General features: G+C 40.3%; 1 protein-coding gene across 1 annotated transcript; it reads right to left on the reverse strand.

Annotated features, from left to right (window-relative positions):
- Positions 1-666: 666 nt before the first annotated feature.
- Positions 667-12,131, reverse strand: LOC123741787 (uncharacterized). Its single transcript, XM_082972565.1, has 2 exons — positions 12,119-12,131; positions 667-2,050 (listed from the first exon to the last, which is right to left on the reverse strand). The coding sequence occupies exons 1-2, from the start codon at positions 12,129-12,131 to the stop codon at positions 834-836; spliced, it is 1,230 nt and encodes a 409-aa protein (XP_082828691.1). The 3' UTR covers positions 667-833.
- Between the last annotated feature and the right edge of the window lie 124 nt (positions 12,132-12,255).

Here is a 12,255-nt window from a genome sequence, read left to right on the forward strand (position 1 = left end):
AGATTCTAGAACTCTCATCTTCCTAAAACCCACTAGCTTCTAGAACTCTCGTCCCCTTGGAACGAGCCCAAACAAAACTCATCTCCAATACGGAAAAACGTGCAGTCAAAATAAATTCTGATCCATGGCAACGCACTGCCTAAACACAAAACACAAATCTTATATCCATTTGGGGGGAAATCAGGTTGAACCTGCTCCTGAAACTAACACAACAAAACACATGGAAATGGAGATATATTTTACCTCACTGGTTAGAGGACAACCTGCAGAAGACAGTCAGCTACATTTTGGAGTGATGCATTTAAATGTAGGGGTCACTAAACAAAGGAACATAACACTTATTTGTCATCACTCATCGATATCATGTTGAAATCAATTGTGCGAGAGGAGGGAGATGAGGTTGCACGTCCTGTTAAAACTAACAGCTCAAAAACCACACGGAATCTGGGAATAATGTGTACATCCCTGGTTAGAGGACAACTGGTAGAAAACAGCTGGCTACATTTTGATTCAAGTGGGTCACCAATGCTGTAAATGTAACACAGCTCTTTTTTTGTTAGTCACTTTTTGTTAAATCACATAAATAGTAACTCTTCCATTTCAGAGCCTGGATTTTCCCCCTGAGGCTAATATCCATATCATGTTGAAATCAATAGAACAGGGGACAAACGTTTAGGGTTCTACATTGTGACATCATTAAAATACTCCTACTACAATGTTAAAACATTCTACATTGTGACATCATTAAAATATATTGATATCATTTAACAACTCCTTCATGTATTTTCTGATATTTGATCAGAGGTCTTTTATCAGATTATCTCTGGTCACAGCTATAAGGCTGTGTGTGTTCTCTTGTGTACTGTCAGCTCTCCAGATCGACCAAAACTCTTCCCACAATGATTACAGCTAAAAGGTTTCTCTCCTGTGTGTATTCTCTGGTGCACTGTCAGCTCTCCAGATCGACCAAAACTCTTCCCACATTGATCACAGCTATAAGGTTTCTCTCCTGTGTGTATTCTCTGGTGCACTGTCAGCTCTCCAGATCGACCAAAACTCTTCCCACACTGATCACAGCTAAAAGGTTTCTCTCCTGTGTGTGTTCTCTGGTGTAAAGTCAGAGAGCCAGACTTACTAAAACTCTTCCCACATTGATCACAGCTATAAGGTTTCTCTCCTGTGTGTATTCTCTGGTGCACTGTCAGCTCTCCAGATCGACCATAACTCTTCCCACACTGATCACAGCTAAAAGATTTCTCTCCTGTGTGTGTTCTCTGGTGTAAAGTCAGAGAGCCAGACTTACTAAAACTCTTCCCACATTGATCACAGCTATAAGGTTTCTCTCCTGTGTGTATTCTCTGGTGCACTGTCAGCTCTCCAGATCGACCATAACTCTTCCCACACTGATCACAGCTATAAGGTTTCTCTCCTGTGTGTATTCTCTGGTGTAGAGTCAGCGTGCTAGATGCAGCAAAACTCTTCCCACATTGACCACAGCTATAAGGTTTCTCTCCTGTGTGTGTTCTCTGGTGTAAAGTCAGAGAGCCAGACATACTAAAACCCTTCCCACATTGATCACAGCTATAAGGTTTCTCTCCTGTGTGTGTTCTCTGGTGTGATATCAGGCTGGTTGACTGAGTAAACCTCTTCCCACATTGACCACAGCTATAAGATTTCTCTCCTGTGTGTGTTCTCTGGTGTAAAGTCAGAGAGCCAGACTTACTAAAACTCTTCCCACATTGATCACAGATATAAGATTTCTCTCCTGTGTGTGTTCTCTGGTGTAATGTCAGCTGGCCAGATTGAACAAAACTCTTCCCACATTGACCACAGCTATAAGATGTCTCTCCTGTGTGGATTCTCTGATGAATTTTAATGCCTGATGAGGTGAATCTCTTCCCACAGTCAGAGCAGCAGTGAGTTCTCTTCCCTGTGGATGTCTGCAGGTGTTTATTGAGGTGTTCTGATCTGGAGAGACTCTTCTCTGCCTCGTCAGCATCACGAGGTTGTTGAGGCTCCCCAGAGGATCCAAGATAGTGAAGTATCTCTCCTGTGTGAACAACAAAGTCAGACAGATGATTTAAAGGCCCACAACAGCAGAAATCCACTGTAAAAGGTGATGCCAACAGCGTAGCCATGATGTTATACAACAATTGACGTCTGTAATGAATGTTAAAATGATTTAACAATTGTCTTAAAATGAGCAAGAACAGTCATATTTTGTCTTGTTTTCACATTAGTAGTAACATCTAAGATTGTAGGCTAGAAATAAGTTATTCATGTTGTTGAAACTCTAAGCAGTGTGCCAGACGACTTTTGGTCTCCAATATAGGCCCCTTTCTGTGTTTGCTAAAATTGCGGCACGAGGGCGATGCACATGCAATTTGGTTGTAGAAACTCCTCCCTGCTAATGAGGAAACCGATAGTTATGGATGTAGTGTATCTGCTAATGAGGAAACCACTAGTTATGGATGTAGTATATCTGCTAATGAGGAAACCGATAGTTATGGATGTAGTATATCTGCCTGGAGCAAAAATGGTGAGCAAAGATTTTCGTTTTTCACAATGTATTCTGAATGTGAACGGGGAAAAACTCAGGGAAGTAACTTCCATTTCCAGGTTGCTTATGAGTGCATTTCACGCTACTTTGGATTATAATTGTAAAGCTCGCTTGAATGTCCTGCTTAATATAATGTTTGCTACAGTATTAAGAACCGAGTTAATGACCGTATCCATTTGGGTGTTGTCAATAAAGTTATGATTTTTTAAATGTATTTTTAATTACATTTTGTTTTTCACCTTTATTTAAGCAGGTAGGCCAGTTGAGAACAAGTTCTCATTTACAACTGCGACCTGGCCAAGATAAAGCAAAGCAGTGCGACACAAACAATACAGAGTTACACATGGAATAAACAAACGTACAGTCAATAACACAATAGAAAAATCTATATACAGTGTGTGCAAATATCTATATACAGTGTGTGCAAATGGAGTACGGAGGTAAGGCAATAAATAGGCCATAGTAGCGAAGTAATTACAATTTAACAAATGAACACTGGAGTGATAGATGTGCAGATGATGATGTGCAAGTAGAAATACTGGTGTGCAAAAGAGCAAAAAAGTAAATAAAAACATGGGGATGAGGTAGGCAGTTGGATGGACTATTTACAGATGGACTGTGTACAGCTGCAGCGATCGGTAAGCTGCTCAGATAGCTGATGCTTAAAGTTAGTGAGGAAGATATATGTCTCCAACTTCAGCGATTTTTGCAATTCGTTCAAGTCATTGGCAGCAGAGAACTGGAAAGAAATGTGTCCAAAGTAGGTGTTGGCTTTGGTGATGACCAGTGAGATATACCTCTTTGAGTGCGTGCTATGGGTGGGTGTTGCTATGGTGACCTGTGAGCTGAGTGAAGGTGGCCTAGCAAAGACCTATAGATGACCTGGAGCCAGTGGGTTTGGCGACGAATATGTAGAGAAGGCCAGCCAACGAGAGCATACAGGTCGCAGTGGTGGGTGGTATATGGGGATTTGGTGACAAAACGGATGGCACTGTGATAGACTGCATCCAGTTTGCTGAGTAGAGTGTTGGAGGCTATTTTGAAAATGACATCGCCGAAGTCAAGGATCGGCAAGAAAGTCAGTTTAACGAGGGTATGTTTGGCAGCGTGAGTGAAGGAGGCTTTGTTGCGAAATATGAAGCTGATTCTAGATTTCATTTTGGATTGGAAATGCTTAACTTCATCGGGGTAGGGGGCAGTATTTTCATGTCCGGATGAAAAGCATGCCCAGAGTAAACTGCCTGCTACTCAGGCCCAAAAGCTAGAATATGCATATAATTAGTAGATTTGGATAGAAAACACTGAAGTGTCTAAAACGGTTTGAATAATGTCTGTGAGTATAACAGAACTCATATGTCAGGCAAAACCTTAGAAAAATCCAACCAGGAAGTGTGGAAATCTGAGGTTTGTAGTTTTTCAAGTGATTGCCTATCTAACACACAATATACATCCAATATACAGTGTCTATGGGGTCATATTGCACTTCCTAAGGCTTCCACTAGATGTCAACAGTCTTTAGAATGTTGTTTCAGGCTTCTACTGTGAATGGGGAGAGAATAAGAGCTGATTGAGTCAGGTGTCTGGCCGTCAGCCATTATTTTAGTTACGCACGCAGCCATGAGCACAAGCTCAGTTCTCTTTCCTTTATGAAGACAAAGGAATTATCCGGTTGGAATATTTTTGAAGATTTATGATAAAAACATCCTAAAGATTGATTCTACACATCGTTTGACGTGTTTCTACAAACTGTAATATAACTTTTTTGACTTTTCGTCTGGACTTTAGTGCGCGCGCCTTCTGCATTTGGAATAGTGAACCTAACGCGCGAACAAAATGGAGGTATTTGGACATAAACATGAACTTTATCGAACAAAACGTACATGTATTGTGGAACTGGGATTCCTGGGAGTGCATTCCGATGAAAATCATCAAAGGTAAGTGAATATTTATAATGGTATTTCTGACTTCTGTTGACTCCACAACATGGCGGGTATCTGTATGGCTTGTTTTGGTGTCTGAGCGCTGTACTCAGATTATTGCAAAGTGTGCTTTCGCCGTAAAGCTTTTTTGAAATCTGACACAGCGGTTGCATTAAGGAGAAGTATATCTTTAATTCTATGCATAACAGTTGTATATTTTATCAACGTTTATGATGAGTATTTCTGTAAATTGATGTGCTCATTCATCGGGGGTTTTGGAGGCAAAACATTTCTGAACATTACATACCAATGTAAAATGGGGTTTTTGGATATAAATATGAACTTTATCGAGCAAAACATACATATATTGTGTAACATGAAGTCCTATGAGTGCCATCTGATGAAGATCATCAAAGGTTAGTGATTAATTTTAGCTATATTTCTGGTTTTTGTGACGCCTCTCCTTGCTTGGAAAATGGCTGTGTGGTTTTTCTTGTCTAGGTGGTGTCCTAACATAATCTTTCGCCGTAAAGTGTTTTTGAAATCGGACACTGTGGTTGGATTAATGAGAAGTGTACCTTTACAATGGTGTATAATACTTGTATGTGTGAGAAATTTGAATTATGAGATTTTTGTTGTTTTGAATTTGGCGCCCTGCTATTTCAATGGCTGTTGGCGAGGTGTGACGGTAGCGTCCCACCTACCCCAGAGAGGTTTTAACATGCCGGTACATACTGCTGTAATAACATGCAAGCAAATTGTCAGCCAAAATATCGTGTAAGGTAACTTACTTGAAAAGAAATGTCTTTATTACATTGCTTAACATGTTCTTAACATTTGTCATAATTAGTTAAAGCAATGAATTTGTATCGGCTCTCGTTGGACTTCGGCTGCATATTTTCCGCCATTTTCTTCAAATCTGAAAATGATGTGAAGCTACGTCCATTTCCTGAAGAATTGCATTATGGGCCCTAAAGTACTGCGTGTATACGTCATATTTTGGCGAATTTAGTACGACATCCGGGAACTTTTGGCATACTAACTACATCAACGACATCATAACCGCCATCGATAAGAGACATTACTGTGCAGCCGTATTCATCGACCTGGCCAAGGCTTTCGACTCTGTCAATCACCACATTCTTATTGGCAAACTCGACAGCCTTGGTTTCTCAAATGATTGCCTCGCCTGGTTTACCTACTACTTCTCTGATAGAGTTCAGTGTGTCAAATCGGAGGGCCTGTTGTCCGGGCCTCTGGCAGTCTATGGGGGTGCCACAGGGTTCAATTCTCAGGCCGACTCTCTTCTCTGTATACATCAATGATGTCGCTCTTGCTGCTGGTGAGTCTCTGATCCACCTCTACGCAGATGACACCATTCTGTATACTTCTGGCCCCTCTTTGGACACTGTGTTAACCTGTTAGGGCTAGGGGGCAGTATTTACACGGCCGGATAAAAAACGTACCCGATTTAATCTGGTTATTACTACTGCCCAGAAACTAGAATATGCATATAATTATTGGCTTTGGATAGAAAACACCCTACAGTTTCTAAAACTGTTTGAATGGTGTCTGTGAGTATAACAGAACTCATATGGCAGGCAAAAACCTGAGAAGATTCCAAACAGGAAGTACCCTCTCTGACCATTCCTTGGGCTTCTTGGCTCTGTTTAAAGAAAATTTAGGATATTTGCTGTAACGTGACACTTCCTACGGCTCCCATAGGCTCTCAGAACCCGGGAAAAAGCTGAATGATGTAATTCCAGCCGCTGGCTGAAAAACTTTAGCGCGTTTGGATGGAAGTCGATCAGAGGGCCATCAGACTGAGGCTCGTGCACGAGGGGATCCCATGCTTTTACTTTCTCTCTCTTTGAACGTAAACACGCTTTCCCTGTCGGAATATTATCGCTTTTTTACGAGAAAAATTGCATAAAAATTGATTTTAAACAGCGGTTGACATGCTTCGAAGTACGGTAATGGAATATTTAGAATTTTTTTGTCACAAAACGCGTCGGGCGCGTAACCCTTATTTACCCTTTCAGATAGTGTCTTGAACGCACGAACAAAACGCCGCTATTTGGATATAACTATGGATTATTTGGGACCAAACCAACATTTGTTATTGAAGTAGAAGTCCTGGGAGTGCATTCTGACGAAGAACAGCAAAGGTAATAACATTTTTCTTATAGTAAATCTGAGTTTGGTGAGTGCTAAACTTGCTGGGTGTCTAAATAGCTAGCCCTGTGATGCCGGGCTATCTACTTAGAATATTGCAAAATGTGCTTTCACCGAAAAGCTATTTTAAAATCGGACATATCGAGTGCATAGAGGAGTTCTGTATCTATAATTCTTAAAATAATTGTTATGCTTTTTGTGAACGTTTATCGTGAGTAATTTAGTACATTTTTAGTAAATTCACCGGAAGTTTGCGGGGGGTATGCTAGTTCTGAACGTCACATGCTAATGTAAAAAGCTGTTTTTTGATATAAATATGAACTTGATTGAACAAAACATGCATGTATTGTATAACATAATGTCCTAGGGTTGTCATCTGATGAAGATCATCAAAGGTTAGTGCTGCATTTAGCTGTCTTTTGGGTTTATGTGACATTATATGCTAGCTTGAAAAATGGGTGTCTGATTATTTCTGGCTGGGTACTCTGCTGACATAATCTAATGTTTTGCTTTCGTTGTAAAGCCTTTTTGAAATCGGACAGTGTGGTTAGATTAACAAGAGTCTTGTCTTTAAAATGGTGTAAAATAGTCATATGTTTGAGAAATTGAAGTAATAGCATTTCTAAGGTATTTGAATAACGCGCCACTGGCTGTTACGTAGGTGGGACGAAATCGTCCCACTGGCCCTAGAGAAGTTAACTAACCTCCAAACGAGCTTCAATGCCATACAACTCTCCTTCCGTGGCCTCCAACTGCTCTTAAACGCAGGTAAAACTAAATGCATGCTATTCAATCGATCACTGCCCGCACCTGCTCGCCCGTCCAGCATCACTACTTTGAACGGCTCTGACTTAGAATACGTGGACAACTACAAATACCTGGGTGTCTGGTTAGACTGTAAACTCTCCTTCCAGACTCACATTAAGCATCTTCAATCCAAAATTAAATCTAGAATCGGCTTCCTATATCTCAACAAAGCATCCTTCATACCCTCGTAAAACTGACCATCCTACCGATCCTCGACTTCGGTGATGTCATCTATAAAATAGCCTCCAAATCTCTACTCAACAAACTGGATGCAGTCTATCACAGTGCCATCCGTTTTGTCACCAAAGTCCCATATACCACCCACCATTGCGACCTGTACGCTCTCGTTGGTTGGCCCTCGTTTCATACTCGTCGCCAAACCCACTGGCTACAGGTTATCTACAAGTCTCTGCTAGGTAAAGCCCCGTCTTATCTCAACTCACTGGTCACCATAGCACCACCCACTCGTAGCATGCGCTCCAGCAGGTATATCTCACTGGTCACCCCCAAAGCCAACACCTCCTTTGGTCGTCTTTCCTTACAGTTCTCTGCTGCCAATGACTGGAACGAACTGCAAAAATCTCTGAAGCTGGAGACTCATATCTCCCTCACTAGCTTTAAGCACCAGCTGTCAGAGCAGCTCACAGATCACTGCACCTGTACATAGCCCATCTGTAAACAGCCCATCTATCTACCTACCTCATCCCCATACTGTATTTATTTATCTTGCTCCTTTGCACCCCAGTATCTCTACTTGCACATTCGTCTTCTGCACATCTACCATTCCAGTGTTTAATTGCTTTATTGTAATTATTTGACCACCATGGTCTATTTATTGCCTTAACTTACCTCATTTCCACTCACTGTATATAGACCTTTTGTTTTCTTTTGTTCTACTGTATTATTGACTGTATGTTTTGTTTATTCCATGTGTTGTTGTATGTGTCGAATTGCTACGCTTTATCTTGGCCAGGTCGCAGTTGCAGTTGCAAATGAGAACTTGTTCTCAACTAGCCTACCTGGTTAACAATTTGACCCCCACAGGAAATCTTCACTGGCAGTTATAGAAAGACCCATTTACTATATAACCATTGATTCTTGAAGAATATAAATTATAAATGCCTCAAACTGTATTACCCCACCAGAAACCAAAACATAAGCTTGTATAACGCCACTGTTTGTAAACAAGCACTGTATAGCTGTGAAATCTGGTTAAAACTATCATTTTGACCTTATGGATGGCCAGTCCTTGTATTTATAGTGTAGTCAATTCAGGGGGTAGCCCTAAGCTGGACTCAGGTCCAGCGACTGTCAAGCCAACACCTTATATCAGCCTCTGGGCTGATAATTGTTTGCTATTTAAATCCTAGGTTATCCCTATAAAATAGCCACACATCTATCAACCAATCTGCAGTTGAAACAATAACAAATCTGTCATTCCACCACTAGTTTGGTTATAAGATGATGATGGGGCTGGAGAAATGTAACTAATCTCAAATTCATAGACAGACCTGCGGATGCAAGGACTGACCATCCATGATATCAACATTATAGTTTTAACCATGTTGAGGCTATACAGTGTTGATTTACATTGTTTCTAAACATTGGAGTAAAAAAAGCTTATTTAGGGTTATGATGGGGTACAACAGTTGAACTAAGCTCATGAGGCATGTGTTATATTCTTCAAGAATCAATGGCTATAAATAAATAATGTAAAAAGTCTAAATATGGATGTAGCTATTGCATATTTCCCCTTTAACACCAAACATCAGTTCAACAACTGCAGAGTTTGTGCCTCTGTATTTAAGACAGTACTTACTAGTGTTAATAAGGGAACGGTTTCTCAAAACCATCTTATGGCTAAGTTCACCGTTAGAACCATTGGACGCCTTAAGATGCGTTTGGGAAACCGGGCCCAGATGTCCAGTTTCCTCCTCTTCATCTTCTTCCAATGTGACAGTCATCTCCCCCTCCTCCTCTTTCACCCCATAAACTGCATCCTCCTCTTTCTCTTCCTCCTCGTCTTTTACAGTAGCATCCTCCTCCTCTTTCACTCTGAACGGGTCTTCCTCTTCTTTCACTGAAACGTCTTTCTCCTCTTTCACTCTGAACGCGACTTCCTCTTCTTTCACTGAAACGTCTTTCTCTTCTTCTTTCACAGTTACAGCCTCACCCTCTACTTGTTTTTGTATTGAAACAGCCTCCTCTTCCTTCTCCTCTTTCACGAAAACGTTCAGCCACAGTCCCTCTTTCTCCGTCCAGCAGACCTCTTCTTTAGCAGGAGGAGAGTAGCTTAGTGAGCACATGGTCGGGGATGTTAGCTAGGCTAATGCTAACTTAACCAGCCCGCTAGCTGATCAATAACAAAAACACCGTAAATATGAAATTAAAACGGATAACTAACTAGACGACAGAAGTGGGTTTAAAACACAGTGGCTAATATACACTAAAGCATCTAAAGAGCTTTATTGGTTCGGCTATTTTGTCTAGCAAGCTACCGAGGTGGCTGAATAACTGTTGCTGCTGTTGAAAGAAGAGTTCCGTCCACTACATTATACGTCACACCAACAGCATTACCTTAAATTCCCAGACCGCCATCTGCTGACTGGAGTGGGTAACGCAGTTGAGTAAAATGTATACTTTATTTTCAGACAAGTTTGATTGTAGGAAGATTTTTTTACTCACCAGTGTAACAACACAGTGTGGTTAAAGACTTAGTAAGCTAGTTGTAGTCACGATCTGGTTCCCTATAAGGACAAACAGTTATGTTTTTGCATTATTACAAATGTATGAACTTATTTCTGGAAATCTTCTAAACTACCCACAATGCACTATTTCCCAACGTCATATGTATTATCAACTCTATGCTACCGAGTTTGTATGCCAGTGTAACGGTGTAATGAAGTTACATTTAAAACATTTATTTAACCTTTATTTAACAAGGCAAACCAGCTAAGGACAAATTCTTATTTACAATAACGGACCCGTGTCTGTAGTTTTGATCCCGGGTCTGTAGTGATGCCTCTAGCACTGAGATGCAGGACCTTAGACTGCTGCTCGTGTGTTTACATTACATTCAGTGATAAAGGTATGGGATTCTGGGTAATCCACAGCAGATTTATGGAGAATTTGAAAATTGGGTGGTCCTGGGATAGAAATGTATAAAGTTGACATTACATCATAAAATCCACCTTTTACATCATAAATTAGCAATTTATGTTTTAGTAACTTCTGTTGTTGGTTTGGCCTCTCTTTATATGTTATTTGCCGAATCTCAGTTTTCCATGTGGGTTTTATGCTAAAGTTCCCTCTATCAAGTTGGTAGCAAACTGGAAAATGCATCTTCTTCAGGAGTGCTATTTATATCCTGATCATTCATCCACACTGCATCTTCTTTAGGAGTGCTATTTATATCCTGATCATTCATCCACACTGCATCTTCTTTAGGAGTGCTATTTATATCCTGTCACTACTGATCATTCATCCACACTGTGTGTCTCATCAATGCAGGTAATTTATGACATGTATAAAGTATGTGTTTTATAAACTCATGAACTCCAGCCAGTTTATCAGCCCGGTTCTGTTAGTTTAGGTGGATTATACTTCTTCACCACCAGAGGGGGACATCGAGTAATATTTCAGGTTAATTTGATATATTTTGATACTAAAATGGATGACAGTTTATTCTGATGTTGTGAATATGAGATTACACATGGAAACTATGTATTTATTTTATTATAGTAAATTAGGAATTATTAGGAATTGTTAAATCCACTATATGATCACAATAACTTTGACAGACATCTTGATAGTTTTTTGTTAGTATATTATAGGGCAGATTTATGGAGAATTGCTGTGGGAGTGCTATTTATATCCCGTCACTACTGATCATTCATCCATACTGTGTGTGTCCCATCATTTCAGCTTTGGAAATAAATGAACTATCCATTCATTGCTCCTTCCTGTGTTGACTCACTGACTTGAGAGACGGGACCAGGAAGGTCACACTAGGTTGATATCTAGCTCAAGCTTGTAAACGTTAGTCACACCTCATGCTTTTCATGAACTGTGTGGTTGTGTTATCTAGAGGGAACCCGTTAGCACAGTAGGCTCTGGTGCCTCTTGCCGTGGGATATCAACCTGCTTGCTCGTTTTTTTGGTTTTTTTGTTGACACAACAGGCTGAAAAGCGTCAATGCTTCAGGAAGCTTTGTTTCCCCATCACTACTTTTCAGCATGTTCTCTGTGAAGTCGACTACGGGAGTTTTGTCACTTTTTCCACCTTGGCTTACTGCTAGCGCACTAGCTGACTGACTTCTGGAATCTATCTATTTTGGATGTTGAGGATTTTCCCAGCCATCATTCTGTATGTCTCTGCTCTTCTGATCTGCAGTTATGTTTTAGTTGGGTTTTGTTAATCGGGTTCTAACTGGTCTCTTGTAGTTGGGCTCCAGCTCGCTGACCATAACTAGTTGGCTAAATAGCTAATGTTAGCTGGCTGGCTAAGATAACTGCATATAGCTAACATTCTTTGATATTTGGTTAGATAGCGTTATGTATTTCCAAAACGTTGGTTTAAACGATTGGTTTAATTTGAAGTTCTTTCTGTTGTTGTTTACATCACAGGGAATAGACCGGTCTTCCATATTACATCACACCTGCCTTTATCATTCTTCTGAATTCTTATTGGTTTTATGTAATAACTCCAAAAATAGAACAGTGAGGTGTAACTTTGCATTGGGACTTAAAACAATTTTTGGGAAAAATATTTTATTTGATCTTTTATAAACTTTAC

This window comes from Salmo salar, unplaced genomic scaffold (assembly GCF_965601325.2).
Source record: "Salmo salar unplaced genomic scaffold, fSalSal1 ptg000743l, whole genome shotgun sequence".
NCBI classification, from domain to species: Eukaryota; Metazoa; Chordata; class Actinopteri; order Salmoniformes; family Salmonidae; genus Salmo; species Salmo salar.